This window comes from Macrosteles quadrilineatus, unplaced genomic scaffold, assembly GCF_028750875.1.
Source record: "Macrosteles quadrilineatus isolate MER2022 unplaced genomic scaffold, UCM_ALF_1.0 Scaffold_5__1_contigs__length_97177068, whole genome shotgun sequence".
NCBI lineage: Eukaryota > Metazoa > Arthropoda > Insecta > Hemiptera > Cicadellidae > Macrosteles > Macrosteles quadrilineatus.
In genome coordinates, this window is record NW_026542598.1 from 76,288,311 (window position 1) to 76,306,951 (window position 18,641).

The window sequence follows — 18,641 nt, forward strand, 5'->3', positions numbered from 1 at the left end:
TGACAATGTTTTTAAAGATTTTTGGGTGAGTCCGCCTGGTGAACAAACTTGCGGGTGGGCCCTTGTTTTCTTATCGCCGCAAATGTTCCTCCACCGTGAGGGTGGAATACATGATGGCGATGGGGGTGACGTCGAACTTTGACCTAGACACCAGCATCAGTGCTAGACACCACTTAAGTGTACCATGGAATGGAGTGTTTTCTCTGTAGCCTTAAGTGTCTCTGTGATTGGAATGAAGTTTGACCAGTTTTTGATCAAAGTCATGAAAGTTGTATATGTGTTCCAGGTGAAATGTCCCAAAGTGGCGCCATAGTGCTGGCAGTTACCGTGGGCCTGTGCAACTGTGTGGTGTTGGACTTAGGTCGCAACAATCGTATAGAGGTCAACCTCCCCTGGCTACCTTGTATGTATTTCACTAACCACTATTAATACACTAAAATTATTGACTATTGGATACTGAAGTAGACTTCCTATCTATATGGACCAGCTGTTGCAATTTTTTATATTTAAAAACAACATAAGCCTAGTTGTGTGCGCCAGTCACAGAATGTGCTAGTGTGTAAAACTCTATTTTCTACCTCTTTACAGGTCCGCTTTTATAAACGGGCATATGCCCAGGGGCGCCAGTGGTTGAGGTCTAGCTACCGCACTAAAAAAAGGGAGCGCTGCAAAAAAGAGTTTGCCCAGGGCTCTACTGACCCTTAACGCGACCCTGCCTCTTTAACACTTTAACATGGGGGTGGAATAGCTAGTTGTATCAATAGTCCTTGCTAGAATACATATATTACATTTACTATCCAAGGGTATTGCCTTGAAGTTACATCTTGAATCTACCGTTTCAAAGAAAATATTTTTCAATGGATGAATTGGAAAATCGTTCATGATTTTTCAGTTCTTTAATATTTTTGGCTGTTCTTTTATGGATTTTGAAACTATGAGTCAGGACTAGTGAATAGGGTTATCTGTGGTGATATAGATGCAAAAGTCTTATCTTGAATACAATAATCTCTAGAAAAGATTCTAATTCAAAGATTCAATAGGCTGGACTCATAATATAAAAAAGATTATTTTAAATTAAGTTATTTACTGTCAGAATGAATACATTAGATTCTACACTGTATTTCATAAAACATTTGAGATTTGGGAATCAATTTTTACAATCTGTATTCGAGATTCAAAATTGCTGGTTTTGTCCATCATGACTTCCTATAAAGTAGTAGGTGGATTACCTATTAGCATCTAAAGGTTCTGACTTGCCTGTCTACAAAAAATCATTTTATAATTGCTATATTCAAAGCTCTTATGCTCTATCTATTGAAATAAATCATTTACTTTTTCAACACTATAATGATTTCAAAACCATTTAGACAAATTAAGTTGTATATTCACTTCATCATTATGAACCAGCTGGCTGCATTAGCCTTTGAAATGTAATTTATCGACCACTGCCTCAGATTGCCCCAGACCTAGTTTAGATCTTGTTGACATCTATGCAGTAGTTACTATGAGTTATGATACAATTTTACAAGGGTAATGGATGCAGTACTTTGCAGTAATGTCAGCTGGCAGAAACGCATGGTACTTTCCTCCAAACGCATGGCACTTTCCTGCAAATGCATGGAACTTTCCTGCCGACCATGCCATCTTTATCTTTACCTTTCTCCCATCAATCCTTTTTGTGTCCTGCTGTCAATTTGTATGATTTCTCTCTGGCTTTCCCACCATCTGGGAGATACCATAAAACATCAAACATTTTTTCACACATCCGTCACATAGAGTATTGTGACAACTTTTCTCTCTTATGTATTTCTCCATGTTCAAGTACAAGGTTCATGTATCGTCTGATATTATACCAAGAATGGATGCCTTCGTTTTTTCACATGCCGAACAGTTATCGTTTAAACTAAATAAAAGCTATTTTTTTATTAATCTTGCATTGCTTTTACATACACCATTATCCATTCATTTGTGAGTCAGCTCGTCAAAGAACTTAAGTCATAAACCATTTTAACACAACATATGATTTACAGTATAGAAAAAATGATGCAAACTGGTCACACAAACAAGTTATCGAATTAAACAAATTGTTATACTGCCCACTTTCTTTAAAAATTAATTATTGTTACATGGAGTTTTGCTCCAACAAAGAAAAGCATTAAGGGTAGTTTTTAATTCCAGATTTAATGCCTGGTAAAGAACGTTTTTTGTCAAATAAAAATAATCACCGTGTCTCTTTCATTGGTTTAGACCTAATTATATTTTATATCAATGGTAAAATTTCAATAGGTAACAGCGTTCATATACACATTACAAAATATCACATCGGTTGGTAGAGCAGCACGATTTGGAGATTACAAAAAAATACCAGCTGTGTATGAAACAAATTTACACCAACTTCCATAAACATTAAAATAAGATAAAAATCTAGGCCTAGTCAAATTTAAAACTACTAGTGGCTTGTAGGGGCAATAGCCCCTATATACAGTATATATTCTAATAATTATTTTGTACAAATTATTTGTCTCATGGGTTACCGTACCCTACCTTGAATTATCGTTTAAATTTTTTGAATATTATAATAATGTATAACAGTTATCACATACCTGCATAATTCATTTTTATGTCTGCTCTGTTTAGGATAAAAATTCAAAAGGACTCTTCATGTGGTGGGTTTGTAACATAAATTTTCTAATCATAATACAGCAAAAGAACATTTTCAATAATCTTCACTATTAATTAAATATATATACATTTTTTTTTAATATAGACAAATTCACTTAGAAAAACACAACACATAGAGATAATGTCATCTTCCAAATTGTAAAATACTAATTCTGTAACAAAATCTCTCTGAAAACAACGTTTGTTGTGTAGTATCCATTTTGGTCCATTCCTTGGTCTTTATTTGTTTCTATTTCTATTTTAACGTCATCTGGCCGCTTTACCCGGCTAAAAGCAACATAAAGTTGACCATGGGTAAACACTGTTTTTTTTTTTTCAAATAAATTCCAACTTTTGGGAAGGTTTGGCCATGCGCTTTATTTATAGTAATGGTGAAAGATAATCACAATGGGAATTGAATCCTTTGTAAATTTAAAGGGCATATTAGGATCTGTAGATATTAGTTTTATTTTTGGCATGAAAAATATGTTCCCTTTCCCTACTCCAGTAATTACTACTAACTTTACACTTTTTTCAGACATACCCAACACAACCAATCGTACTCCATTAACTAATCCCAGACCCTATTTCTTATGAGCATCACTATTGAACCAACTTTTAAAACTAATTTGTGTAGTGGCATTCCAGATGGTGTAAATGAATTTATAAACTCAATTGGTATGTTCAACCTCTCTGTAGGGTCTTCTGAAACTACTTCATAATTACTGTAGTAGATTTTTAATACTTCTTCATTTAAATTATCACAATGTTCATTTAAAGGACATACAATTATTTGATTGGAGTAGTTTTGAATATTTTCTGGATTTATTGAGTTGCCAAAAAAAATTGCACAATCAGAGAGAACAAAGTTATCTGGAATGTCAATTGCCGGTGTTGCCCTATTGCTCTCTAAGATTCCATTACCTAATATAAGCGTAGAAGCCAATCACAAAATGCTGTTTCATTTTCATTTGCACGCATGTTTACTTTCAAATGCACTATAGTTACATACAATACATATATTACATACTACCTTTAACACTATTAATACAACTTTTGTAGCCAATAGTCAATGATATTACCATATGCTTTAAATAAATCTAAACCACATGTTTTAAAGTAAACAAATCGGACATGACCTGGATTCCCATGCTATTTAAATGTGATTTATTTTATCCTGTAATAACCTTTTGGTGCATAAGTAAGAAAAATGAGTATTTTTCCCCAAAACTTCATGCCCAGACCTTTAAAATGAGACCCCTCCCAGCTTTCTACGGCCTCCAGTTCGCTCACAATTTCATTGTAAAATTTTGGGCTTACGGAATTAGATATATAGATTAAAAAGGTTTTTAATTTTATCAGTATTCCACTCTGTTCAAAAATTTGGTGTACCTGTATCAAAAATCAAACTAAGGAAAAAAATGTATCTGCATTAATTATCACATGTGTTCTTTTATGTTTAGCATAAAATTTTCAACTAGCTGGATTAATCTTCTGATAAAAAGTTTTGTAGTTATTCATTTTAATTTTGTTGTATTAAAACCAAACTTGATCAATTCTTTTTTAAATGTTGTTATTATTTTTTTATGTCCCACCTTCCCATCCTAGGACGCTATAGGATCTAGCCCGAAACTGTTTTCCATATTACTTCAGGCTAATCCTAGAGGATCGCGGCATTATCAAATTGATAAAATCCATTAGTGATTGGTGGGATTTGAGCCCAGGACCTCAGGCTTTGTAGCCCCTAGCTCTAACCCTAGAGAAGCTTGCTCCCCAAACTTATATGTTAACCTTTATAGGTTTTGCATCAACCAGTTTTAGCTTATTTACACTGTTTTTATGTTATAAAGATTGTTTGATTTATTGAGTTGTAACCAATATTTTCTTGCTTGTTCCAGTTGAAGGAGAGACTCGCTGCTATGACGAGCTCGGTTGTCTCAACATCACTCGGGACTGGTACCACCTCATTTACCGACCTCTCAATGTCTTCCCGCTGCCGAGAGAAGTCATCGACACCAGATTTGTCCTCTACACGCGCAAGAACCCGTTGGAAGTGAGTGTAGCCCTAGGTTTAGGAGTCGGAGAGTGAAAGTGTAAATATTGTTTACCAATCAAAAGGTTGCTGGTTAAAATCCTGAGAAAGATTTAGTAGCTTTTTGATGGTTCAAAACTGGACACAGCTGACTATGATTTGGTTTTTACATCAGCAAGTTTAAAACTGAATGATTTAAAGATCCAGACGATAAGTGGTCATTTATATTGATTGGACAATTCATCATCCTCAAGCTAAATAGGAGAGTGACCAATTTTTTTTGACAATTTTAATTTGTTATGCCTTTTGTGAAAGACTTAGAAGTTTAAACGCTCTGATATTTTTAGATTATTTTACTCTTTTAATTTATTGACATTCTATGGCCAGCCTTGGACCACTCACATCTTTTTAATGAGGAGAGTTCTTCTTTTTTCTTGTCTTTGAATGTGTTTCCCCCAGTACGTTTTCATCAAGTTGAAAAGTAGTTTTTTTCTTCTTTAGAAATCACACTTACGGTTCTTTGTTTTTAGAGTCGTAGTGTAATGTGTTTTGTCATTTACTGCTTTATGTTGTCGTTCTTGTTATTTCAATCATCAATAAAGAGTTAAATTTATTTTAGGGCCAGACTCTGCGAGCCAATGCAGACAAGACAATCCAGAAGTCCAATTTTGACGCTAAGAAACAGACTAAGTTCATCGTCCACGGATTTATTGACACACCTCTTAGCAGCTGGGTGAAGGTGGGTGTTAAAGTTACATAGAAAAAATAAAAGTTATGTTTCTAAGTGTATATTTTTATCATGATCAAGACATATTTTTACCTTTGTAAGTGTTTAAATAAAATCCAGACACAGACAATATTGTCTTTCCTCTTATGGATTTCTAATTTGCTGGAAAATCCAGCATGAACAATATTCTGTCATTGATTCATAAGTCTCCATTGCTTTTACCATTCTAAAATATATTTATACACAATTTGTTTGTTGTAGGTATAGGTGCGAGTCAAAATAAATAATTAAGAACAACCGTTATACTCCATTCACAAAATTTAGGCGGTTTGAGGCGAAGTTCCCCCACAAATTTTTTTTCTTATATAGTACAGCAGATTTTTGTAAACATAAGCTGTTGAGCTATTATTTTTAAAGATATGTGGAGGGGATGGATTTATTCCCCTAAAACTGGCTGAATATTTGTAGGCCTAAACAAAGTATAGTTGAATTGAGACTTTAATATTTTATCCATCGCTTTGTATCTTTCCTTGTTATCAAAAATACTTTAATAGCCCCAAATAATGCACCTAAAGAAGTAAAAAAACGGTCGAGTTCATAAATCCAAGCGATATAGCTGTTTCAAGTAAAAAAAATCATAACCGTCAACCCCATAACAATACTGGTCCACTAAAAGCCCAAGTGTAGTAAACGTAGTGTAACTGTGTAACTTAGTAGTTAAAACTTTTAGGTTGCAGTAAATGGCTCTACTGCTATAGCTATAGCTGAGCTGAGACATATAGTTAAAGCCATCACTAAACAGCAGCTAACAGTTAACAGTTTTTAAACATTTTTTTATGATTCTTGAATGGATAGTTGTAGGTTGATTTTTAGTTGTGTTGTTTTTTACATAATATCTTTTTGAGCTCAACGGATTTAGTTAAGCACTAAACAAGCGTTTGTCTACAAACTGTGCTGTCTGCAGGAGATGAGACGAGAGCTACTGAAGCATTCTGACTGGAACGTGATCGTAGTAGACTGGGCCGGAGGTTCCTTGCCTCTTTACACACAGGCTACGGCCAACACCAGACTGGTGGGGTTGGAAATCGCTCACTTCATCAACCACCTCAAGGTAAATTGTCTTGCGATTGCAAGCAACGGTAGTGACTACGAGAAGTTTTGTAAGAGAGACTAGAGGTTTTTATAAACCCTTCTATGTGATGATTAATTCTGGGTCTGGATGGCTTCCTGACTGGTTTTGTAGAACAACTTGTTTTGGTTACAGTTCAAAAGGTTACTCTTTAGTGTCTGAGTTAAAAAAAAAATATTACCTAGGACCAAAAATCTTCAACCACGGAGAAAGATTCAAATTTCATCCCAATCCAGTACACATTTGGTACAAATATTTCAATAAAGTGGTTTAAATACCTGCATAAAAGTTATCCAAATGTTGCTCACGGCATAGATAAAACATACTCCCTTAGTAGATTTCTCATCCTAATGGATCAGCTGAAGACAATTTTGTTGTTAGTTCTGTACGGTTTATGTAGAGGTCGTGTTTTGTTTACAATTTGTTTCCCGTTAATACAGTCATTTAAAACCTCGTTTAGCCAAATAATACGATCTAATTATAAACAATAAATTGTCCCCTAGTTATATATACAAACAGTAAAGCACAAATCAAGAAATTAACCCCAAAATAATAGAAACAAAATTTCGTCGACACTAGCGCCCAGTGTGGCGTACATGAACTAGACATGAAAGACGAGCTTCAAAATTTACAATGGGATGAGAAGTCTACTTGTGTTGGTTAGTCTATGCTCACGGCAACCGGTTTCAATCCACAATAGGGATCTTCAACAGGCCGATCATTTTTTACGCCTTTTGACGACCTTCGCAAGAAGTGAAAAAAATGTTTTGACCTGTGGTCCGATTTTGATGACATTTGGTGTGTTGGTAGCCTACCAACTCATGGTAACTTCAGGAATCTTTTCACGTTTTGAACATTTTTTTATGTTGATTTTCCCATAAAAACCCATTAAATAATGGTCAGATAATATTTTCACAAAAACGGCACAAAAAATGTTGGTAAACTTTTGTGATTTCCCCATAAAACATAATACCCATTGTTTACCCATAGTAAGGGGGGTTGTATACAAACTAATAGGAGTATGTATGAGACAGATTGCTAATACCATTTTTTATCTTATGTATTTTTATTTGCACTTCGGCTTAAATTCATTGATCAGACTACAAATAGAATCTTGGTCCAGAGCCTAACCATCAAAACCTTCTTCCAAGATCAGCATTAGGACAATGCTAATTTGAGAAAAAACACTAGAATGTGTGCATAATAAAACTTAAATAAATTGCTTGAAATGTGACAGCGTATATCTTTGTTACGCAGGACAAGTACGGGTTGAAGCCGAAGGAGGTACACATCATAGGTCACAGTCTCGGGGCACACACAGCGGGCTATGCTGGTGAGAGGGTGGCCGGACTGGGCCGTATCACTGGTCTGGACCCAGCTGAGCCTTACTTCCAGGGAATGCCTGCTCAGGTGCGACTCGATCCTAGCGACGCTCAGCTCGTCGATGTCATCCACACTGACGGCTCATCGATCTTCCTACTCGGTCAGTAGACTTGATAAGTAATTTTGCATTTTATATCTATGTTAGAACCTTACTTGTTTTTAAAAACTCTGTTGGGATTCCCAAACATTTTTGTGAGGTCCTCCCCTCACAAAAATGTTCAGTCTTATTACAGTAAAACCTTGAAAGTTCAACGCTTTGTGGACTAACGGGGTGTCGAACTATCAAAATGTTTTTGCGTGCACTAAAACAATAAGAAAGACTCTAGTTTTTTACCTCGGAAAACTTGTCATCGGCCGCTGCCAACGTGTCACGTCATCACGGCGTATGAGGAAACGGTACTGTACTATTAAATGTCATCCTGTTCATAGCAGGAACTATTTGAGGGAGCAAATCATTGCTATGTCTCTGATTGTTATTTCAATGCTTCGATCAGTTGTACATTGTTTACTTTTATATGTGGTATGTGTGTATTGTGAGCTGCAATTTCTCTGTGGGGTTTTTAAGTGATATTTTCCAGGAAAAATGTTTATGCTAATTTTTCTCGTTTACAAGAAATTAATTATTGTGTTGTAAAGTGTTGTTTAATTTTGTTATCAGGAAGTACTAATACTGTATAACAAAAACATTAGGTAAGACAGAATCATTCAAATGATAATAGAAAGAGTTAAGATTCTTTGGATCACAGAAAAGTAATTATAAATATTTAATAGTTATAAATATTTATATTACTTCTCTGTGTTTGGATGATTCATACATTTTACCAACACTATAACTCAGGGTAGGTATCTAAAAGATTGAGAAAAACACTTTTTTATAATTGATTTTCCTTTATTAGGAGTAAAATGACCACACAGTATATGGTTTCTAAAGTCCATAGTGGAAGTGAAGTTTATTTACAACAAAATAAACAAACACATGACATACAATATCATACATGACAGCTGTTATAAAATTAAAACCAGGAAGGCAATGAGGAACAAGATTACAAATTCCAACAAAAACTTATGGTGCTAATTTTTTTGTTAAAATCCAATGGAAATCCAGTAGTTGTAGTTGAACCGAACATAAGTATAAGCAAAATTAGTACTTGGGACCAAGTACAGTTTGGTCATAGAAGAACTTTTTACAAAAAGACTAACAAATGTTAATTTACAGAAAGTTGGATTCGCAACACTCAACGACCTCTACCTTCCGTCACTTTGCCGTCCATCGGTACGTTCATGTCAAACATGCATTCTAATGGAACTGCTTCGCTAGAGAAGCATGCTCATACCAAACTACCAACAGCATAATCCCTGCTTGATTACTTATATTGTACTAACACTGACTATAATACTGGATGCAAACACTAACTCTGCCTGTGACTAACATTTACTAACAATAACACGGTTTTACTAACTATTTGGTTATGTTTACGTTGTTCAACCATAAGTTTATTTATTCACATTGTTGCATATACTGTTATGTCAATTAACTGATGACTTACAAAATGTGCTTACTTACTTTAAACAACTTACTACTGTTTGAAATAACATCTGTGTGTGTACTCAGTTGTATTCCTTCTGTGTTAATTTTGACTTGACAGTTACCGTCCTGGAATTTAATCCCAACTTTATTCATTCTGGTGACTTGGAACCCTAAGGGTTGGTTCAGTTTAACCCTTTATGGTAACTCACTATATAAACACAGTACTTGTGCTCGATGTTGCCAAAATAGACATCATACTACAGCAGATGTACTAAGAGTGTACCAGTAAATGACCCTTTAAGCTTGAGTTTCCACTTGCATGCGACATGGGAAAGTAGGTTATTAAGCTACAGTGTAGAGAATGGTTAAAATATCTTGACCATATTCTCCTGTGTTTCCTAATAATGAAACTTAATGTATATTGTTCAAAAGGAGTGTTCGAGAATTCAATTTATCACACATAGATTATTGCACCAGTGGATGACTGCATATAGCATGTAAACTAACCATCACCAAACATGAGCTTCTCAGAAATGTACTAGGTAATTCTACTTCTAGGTTATGGCATGAGTGAGCCGTGTGGCCACGTAGACTTCTACCCTAACAACGGCAAGGAGCAGCCTGGCTGTGACCTCGGAGACACTCCGCCGTTGCCACTCACCGTCATCAAAGAGGGAATAGAGGAGGCGTCGCGGGTGCTGGTCGCGTGCAACCACATCCGAGCAATCAAACTGTTCACCGAGTCGATCAACAGCCACTGTCCCTACGTCGCACATCGCTGTCCTTCCTATCAACAGTTCTTGCAGGTATGTCGAGTTAGAATCTTGAATGCTGCATTTTAGTTGTGATGGTTTTATTTATTTTCTTATGACAAATAAGACAAATAATTTTTAAAATTTTCAACAATTAGATCAAATTTGGTGAAGGAGCTGTTAATTTTACAAAATTTGTCACAGTATACGATAATAACAAAGTTAATATGTTTTAGTATTTATATTACTGTACATTTTAAAATTTATCATGTTCAATTGAAGATGAAAATATTATTCCACCAAAAGAAATGTAATTTTATCTAATATATAAAATTCTCGTGTCACAGTGTTTGTCTGCAAACTCCTCCGGAACGACTTCACCGATCGTTATGAAATTTGGTGTGTAAATTCTGTAGGTATGCGAATCGGACGTAAACTATTTCCCGTTTCGAAATTCTTAAAAGGGCTCCGCCTCAGTGGCTCTGGAGTTTCCCATGTTAACCTTATGAGAAATGGAATTAATGAATCTTAACAGCTGTTTCAATTAAACAAGTTGGTTCTGTTCTATGATGTTCAATAGCATTAAAGTTACAAGGATTACCAACAGGGTGCAGCACTATTATTTATTTTACATTTATGACAACAGCTAATTTGCAACCAAAAGGTGAGTGAGCGTAGCGAACGAACTTCAACCTGGAGGCGAGTTAGCGTAGCGAACGAGCTAACCTGAAGGCAAGTGAGCGCAGCGAACGAGCTCCAACCTAAAGGTGAGTGAGCGTAGCGAACGAGCTCCAACCCAAAGGTGAGTGAGCGTAGCGAACGAACTTCAACCTGGAGGCGAGTTAGCGTAACGAACGAGCTAACCTGAAGGCAAGTGAGCGCAGCGAACGAGCTCCAACCTAAAGGTGAGTGAGCGTAGCGAATGAGCTCCATCCCAAAGGTGAGTGAGCGTAGCGAACGAACTTCAACCAGGACGTGATTGAGCGATGCGAACGAGATCATCTTGAAAATTAAACGTAACGGTACTTTCTTTCCATCGGTCTGTCTTAGGGGAAACCTATAACTTAGGCGATACGAAGTTCGCCGGGTCAGCTAGTATATTTATACAATCTTATTCACCGCAAAAACTCAAATAACGCATTTCAACTCCAATTCCTATAGTCTACCCAAAACATCTCCTTTTAACTAAAATTCACTTCATCATTTTTAATAGTGTTGAACCACACTAAATTACAATTGATGTTTTCACCTGCACTTTACAGACTTAAGTAGGGTCCCTACCTCTTGGTAAAGTATTTTCAATCTAAATAAGCCAATTGTTCCAGGGCCGATGTTTCTCTTGTAATGAAAACGCCACAGGATGTGCAGTGATGGGCCTCAATGTACAGAAGCCCAACCACGCACCCGCAGGCTCAAAGTACTTTGTCATGACGGGCAAGAAGGAGCCTTACTGTCGTAAGTTTTCAAACTTATTTGTTTCCAAGTAGTAGAAGTGATACGAAATTGTAAAAAATAAAAAACTCCATGGATTATTCAGTGATTTAATCTTAGTTTATTTATATTGTTTTCTCCCTCGCCCACAGAGAAGTAAGGTACAGAGGAAACGTGCTGATGCAATACTCACTTTCAGCTCTAGTATGTTGTGCCGGAAATATTTTTGTGACAAGCAAGGAAGAGCCCTAGGGACGAGTACCGTGCAGAAATTCCTAGCGCAAAAGACTCAGGGTCTCCACATTTAGCGTAGTAGTACACGAGGGCGAGGGGGCGGTGCGGGACTTTGCCCTAGACACCAGCGATTCAGCTAGACATCACGTAGGTGTACCATTGAATGTTTTCTCTTTACCTCACTTGTCTGTGCCTCATCTTATAAATGTAAAAATTCAACCTATTTTAAATTACAACGTTTTTGGTGGAGACACACACAGTAAAGATTATACAAAAGTAGTAAAATTCCTGATTTTGCCACTCAAAAAAGAATCCACATGTAAACTCCCACCTGAGCCATCAGCTGTTTACTTTAGCCCGGCTGGAGAGATATCACCTGAGCTTAGACCGCTTTGAGCATTTACCAAGACCGAATAGTTTACCACACTGACAATATTATATGCCTACTGGTCATTATTTAAAAGACCAAGCAGGGCCGATTTACCGAATAGGCACGGTAGGCACTTGCCTAGGGCGCGAGGCAATAGGCTTTTTTGGGGGGCGCCAAAAAATTTGAAAATTAAAAAAATGATGGTTGTATTTGCATGATCGAGGTAAACTTCCTGATAATCCCTCCCGGCCGTCCAGACATCGTAACCATCTCCCCCGATTGTGGTAAAAATTCGGACTATTTTCCACGGTCGTGTGGACATAACCTTCCATGATTGCGGCAATATATGAACATATCCCGCGGTCGTGAGGAGATTATCATCGTCTTGCGCGATCGCGGCATGATTCTGATCATCTCTCGAGGCCGTGTAGAAATCATTATTGTATCTCCCGCAGTCCTGTAGATATCGCAATCGTCTCCCGCGGTCGTGAAGACATCGTAATTATTGTTTCCCGCGATTGCGGCAAAATGTTAATCATTACTGCAGTCGTGTGGCGATCATCATCGTCATCCACGATCGTGGCATAATTCTTGCTGTTTTCTGCGTTCGTGTGGACATTGTCATTGTCTTCCATGATCGTGGCAATATTCTGATCATTCCTCGCGGCTCTGTAGATATCACCATTGTCTTCTGCGATCATGGAAAAATGATAATCCCTCGCGGCCGTGTGTAGACGTATTGTCGTCTCCCGCGGTCACGGAAACGTCTCTGTTGTCATTCTCGATGGCGGTAAATTTAGAATTCCAGGTGGAATACAAAATTCATCCCGGTTCAAAAAAACTTTAGCATAATTTCCGGGTTCCTGGTTATCCCGGTCGGTGGATACCCTGATATACAGGGTGTCCCGTAAGTAAACAGCCAAACTCCGGGAAACGCTTCTATGGGTCAAAATAAAGAGAAAATGAACAATAACATTTTTACCAAAATCGCTTTGTTGACCAGATATCCGCCATTTTGTATTTTTTACATAAACATTTTATTTTTGGAATTTTTCAACCGATCTTTATGAAACTTGGTATGTAGGTTAGGGTAGAAGGGACCCATGTTAGAAAAGTTAATCTTGATCCAACATACAATTTCAAAATGGCGGCCATTTAAAAGGTTTAAACCCAAATTAGGGCCTACTCAAAAACGACTCATTTTATAAAAAAAATGCCAAGGAAACTTGTGTTTAGCATTTGTAACTCCCTATCAAACGATACCAAATTAAAAAAGATCTAATAAGAAATAGCTGAAATATTACGATTTTTAGCTGTAAAATTAGGCAAACCTGACTAGCTTTCTGCCTTATTCTACCCCATTTTACAACTAAAAATCGTAATATTTTTAGCTATTTATAATTCGATCTTTTTGAACTTGGTATCGTTTGATTGGGAATTAAAAATGCTAAATAAAAGTGTTCCTATCATTTTTTCATAATATTATAAGTTTTTGAGTAATTTTAGTTTAAAAACTTAAAATGACCACCATTTTGAAATTTTATGTTGCATAAGGATTAACTTTTTTTCTACATGGATCCCTTCTAAATTAACATACATACCAAGTTTTATAAAGATCGGTTAAAAAATCCAAAAATAAAAATGTTTATGTAAAAATACAAAATGGCGGATATCTAATAACAAAGCGATTTTGGAAAAAAATATGTTCTAGATTTTCTCTTTATTTTGACCCATAGAACCATTTCCCGGAGTTTGGCTGTTTACTTACGGGACGCCCTGTATATTGCAAAGGGGCGCTACTATTAGTTGTGCCTAGGGCGCTGACAGGGTCAAAAACGGGCCTGAGACCAAGAGCAGGGTGGTCTAGTAGTAGAGCGTAGGACATCGGTCCCAAAGATCCCAGGTTCAAATCCTGCCAAATAACCAATGGATTTTATTAAAGTGATAATGCCGCAACCCCTAGATCTAGCCTGAAATAACGTGAAAACAATCCCAGGCTTGTGCCTAGTCTCCTAGGACAAAAAAATCCAAAGACCAAGGGTAGTAGTTTTAAGCTTATGACTTGCAGGGTGCAGCACTTTCAGGTGTAGCTTTCAGCTGTTTGTGTTTAGTTATACTCGCATAGATGGTAAGTAGAAAGTTGGTTGTAGTACTCTCGTCTACGATTATCTGCCCTTAGATCTCAAGTGTTGAATGTAGAAAGATGAGTGCTGTTGGATCCATGATGCGTTGTGTTTTTTAATTTCTAAGCTTCAGCAATGGTTATAAACTGGTAATAAGTTTGCTTACTGTGGTGTTCCCCAGGATACCATTACCGGGTGACGGTAGATCTTGCCAAGCCACCCAAGGCAGAGTCGTGGGTCCAGGGGTATATGAAGGTGACGCTGCATAGCGACAACAACATCATACGCAACCTCGATCTCACTCCCAGGTACCTTCCGTCAAACCATAGATAGGATTAGATGGCTATTTGTAGATGGCCAACTTATTTTTACAATATAAGTATGTTGTATTAAGATGTCAAAGTTTACAGCTTGTACCTTTTAAAATGGTTATTATTTCTTAAGTACCTGTACCAAGAAAAGAAAATCAATTTAGATCAAGAACTGGTACCAATACAAAAAAATTTAACCAACACATCACTATTTTACACCTTCTAATCATACTAATAATGTTTTTTGACATAGGTACCAGCTCACGTCCCATAGCACCTCACAAACTAATACAACATACTCATACTAAATTTCCTTTCCTCACAGCGGATATGAGAAGTTCCAACACGGGACTTCTCGTAGTTTTGTCGTGACGCATGTAGACAACATCGGGCCTGTACGCAAGGTTGATCTGTATTGGGAGTACGACATGGACGTCCTGCAGCCGAGATCCATCTGCTTCCTCTGGTGCAACGACCACTTGTACGTCAGCACTGTCAAAGTCGAGGAAACCAAGGATATCATGGCGAGAGAGTAAGTTCTAGCACTACGTAGTTATTTATGAAATTTTTGGATAATTTTCTGTTGCCTACAGCAATAGTTTGTGTGTTCCGCAAAACATTATTCAATTGTCAGAATATCTCTGAACAGTTAATTCATCCCCTGTTAAAAGTGTTTTACATAGCCTCTTCTAAAACAAGACCGCGGTGTTGGTGTGATGCAACATCGCACTGGCCGGTGCCTATAGCCAATGGTAATAAACAGTAAACAAAGGTGTTAACATAAACATTGTGCAGAGGCTCCATAATAAATTAGTGCAAGGCCCCACTAGAAAAACAGGCGATGCTGCAGCGCGGGCAGCGCAACACTACGTCACAGTGGTGGATAGTTGTACTAAACTCTTACCATTAAAATCTTACAAACAGCCAGCTTGTTTATTTACCTAAAACATATGGGAATGGCGATGGCAACAAATTTATCAATGAAATCCATCCACTAGTGTGACGTCATGGATCCTACAGCATGGCCTGTTTTTCTAGTGGGGCCTTGATTAGTGCAACAGCTGTTTCAGTAGACTGGAACTGTGTTGCCACTTTTTTCTCCCTGTGGTCTTGTACTAGAGAAACCCAAAACCATGGTTATAGGATAGCCCTTTTGCCCTTTTAAGGCAGCTGTAAGTGACTAAAAAATTAATAAAACACACTTAAATTTACTTAAAGATGGAAAAAAACGTAACATGAAATTATTTATTGTTGCAGCAAAAGAGCAACCGAAGTCAGCAGCAAGTTGTGTTCTACAGGACGAGATTACGCAGAAATTCCTTCAAGAGGAACGACATTGTTCATTGACCAGTGTGACCAACCGTTGACAGCAAAAGATAAAGACAACTGAGAAATACAAAGCCAACTGAATGTCATCAAAGTTCTTAGAGCATGAAGATAAGACATTGTGCGGATTGCCTTTGTAGCAATCAAATCTTCTCTATGACAGAACTAAGATTTCTTTAACCTACAAATCTGAAGGTCAAAAATATGATTCTCATTTTTACTCTGTTGTCATCTTACATAAATTGTGATACTTTTGACATTTTAATTGACAACAGTGTTTGTGTGCATCATCAACAGTTTTTTTTTTTTAGTTCTGGATACAAAATCAAAGTAAATGGTTACAAGCATTTATTACTTAGAAATGTGTTTATGTTCTGTCGTAAAGATACTTCATGTGAAAAGTGGGACTTTCGTACTGAATTTTATTTGTTATATGTCAAAAACATTGTCTATTATGAATTCTATTACGAGGAACATTTAAATTTAATGGATAATACTGCAATGAATGATTTAGTATCCGCAGTCAAAACAAACTGATTTGTATTTCATTATGACTTTGTCATGAATTTCACTTCTGGTCTACGGGTCAAATCATACACTAAACTTTACTAGTCTTGTGAATGAATCTCAACTATAATATTTTTTGGGCAATGATTGTACTATGTGCCAAACAATGGACTTAGAAAGGAAAACTATTTTTAGTATAGTATAAAGGAAATCTTAATGATAGTTAAGCTCAAGCCAATATAGCTTTATATTTATTATTTGTGGCTAATTGATAACATATTTTAACATAGAAGAATCTTCAAAATCAAATATAAATAATGAAGTTTTTGCTTCTTTAGTTCCATTGACTGATGATAGTGAAATTGATTTATTTTTCTTATAGGTTATAAATTATTCTTTGCGTTGTTGGATGCCTAAAAAATTTTTAAGTTTGAATGCCGATAGGGTATAATTTATAATAAAATAATTCGCCATTCACTTCCTGATAAATTTGCACCATTTAAGGACATTGAGATAATTCCTTCTTCAGTTTCAATGGTCAATTGTACTAACAAGAATAAGGCTCTATAAAGCTCATACATTTTAAAGAAAATTAGTCAATTTTATATCGCTTGACAATGAATTTTAAACCATTCTTATCCCAGAACCCTTGTTACTTAAGGTACTCTAAAGTCTAAAGTATTATTATAAAAGACTTGTAAATAAAATGTAAATATTTATATGAACATAATTAAACTACAATCTAAGTTTTAAGATCAGTTTGTGAGGAGGCAGTTTTTAGCTTAGTTAATTTTTATCTAACACTATTAGGCATATCATATTTCTATAAATTTGTATTTTTTCATATTTCAGTGCTGACTTACTCCCAATTATTTTACCCATTTATGTTGTGTTTACAAAATGCTTAAGTTATTCATTTTTTAAATTTGGAAATACAGTACATATTTTTTTAATTTACAATTAAACCCACATAGTTTAAAATCTTTACAATCATTGGAACTAAGTAAATATCGATTGATTTGTCACAACTTAAAGTAAAATTAAACAATTAATATAATTTTTTAAATTGATTATAAAGGTTTCAAAAAATACTTTTTTTACATTCTTACAGTAAGTCTTCATACCGCCATAGTCGTAGACTTTATGTGTAATAGGTTTATCTTGTTGAAATGTGTACATTGATGGTTTTAACAAATAAGAGTATAATCGACTATAGACACCAAAAAATAGATTCCCAATCAAAATAACCATAATTAAGTTGTGCTAGTTATACTCTTTGTTTTGTTTCAGTAATAACTTGCAAAACACAGTAGAGTGTTTGTTAACTATGTTTTGTTCCACAAACATTTTGAACCCATAAAGGAAAGGAAAAATGTAAACTAAAACAAGTTTAAACATAAAAAAAAAAAATAGTTTCTGTGCAAAATCTATATTCAAAGACAAGAGACGTTCCTACTTTTGGTTTCTATAGTCAATGAATAGTCTTTAACCAGTATGACAACTGTTTATTTACTAGAGTTAAAAAAAACATACTCCCTCATACTGGTCTAATTAATGTAAAAATATTTTGTATCTATGTGTACCGTCCATGTTATTTTGTTTATTTTAGTATGTAAGCAAATTTGCCAAATATTTTTCAATTTTGTATCAGTTGTATTATTTGTTATAAATAAAATTTGTGATAAGTATTTTGTCTTTGCTATGTTTTCTTATTTGTTAAAGAGAATTGCTCTTTTTATATAAAGTACATTTGTTACAAGTGACTATTTTATGTTTAAAACAGTTTGAATTTTTGTTGCTGTGAGCCGATTGAAAATATCAGGGGTTTCAAGAAATGATTGATGCAGATTTTAAAAATTGTAGTTGAAATGATAATTGATGGGACATTAGCTCACAAGTCATTCATCAGTTTGACTTGGCAAAAAGTTTGTGTAGTTGACAGAAATAAGTAATATAGATCAGTACAATCTGTAGGTGGCTCACATCAACTACGACAATTTTGATTTTAAAAACTGGCAACAACTTTAACATGGGGGTGGAATGTCTAGTTGTATCAATAGTCAAACTTACTGATACATCTTCCTTCCTAACTCAAAGGGTTAAAATAGGATACACTAAGAACACAAA

General features: G+C 35.7%; 1 protein-coding gene across 1 annotated transcript; it reads left to right on the top strand.

Moving 5' to 3' along the window:
- Positions 1-291: 291 nt before the first annotated feature.
- On the top strand, positions 292-16,300 carry LOC128994457 (pancreatic triacylglycerol lipase-like). The gene is made up of 11 exons (XM_054419033.1): positions 292-403; positions 4,560-4,714; positions 5,313-5,432; positions 6,385-6,531; positions 7,807-8,032; positions 9,149-9,205; positions 10,019-10,266; positions 11,538-11,667; positions 14,552-14,678; positions 15,007-15,213; positions 15,939-16,300. The coding sequence occupies exons 1-11, from the start codon at positions 292-294 to the stop codon at positions 16,069-16,071; spliced, it is 1,662 nt and encodes a 553-aa protein (XP_054275008.1). The 3' UTR covers positions 16,072-16,300.
- Positions 16,301-18,641: the final 2,341 nt, after the last annotated feature.

Bases quoted from the DNA above. Each gene is read 5' to 3' on its own strand.
- LOC128994457 (XM_054419033.1), top strand. From the start codon at position 292: ATGTCCCAAAGTGGCGCCATAGTGCTGGCAGTTACCGTGGGCCTGTGC. The intron at 5,433-6,384 runs GTGGGTGTTAAA...TGCTGTCTGCAG, and splicing joins CTCTTAGCAGCTGGGTGAAG to GAGATGAGACGAGAGCTACT. The intron at 14,679-15,006 runs GTACCTTCCGTC...CTTTCCTCACAG, and splicing joins AACCTCGATCTCACTCCCAG to CGGATATGAGAAGTTCCAAC.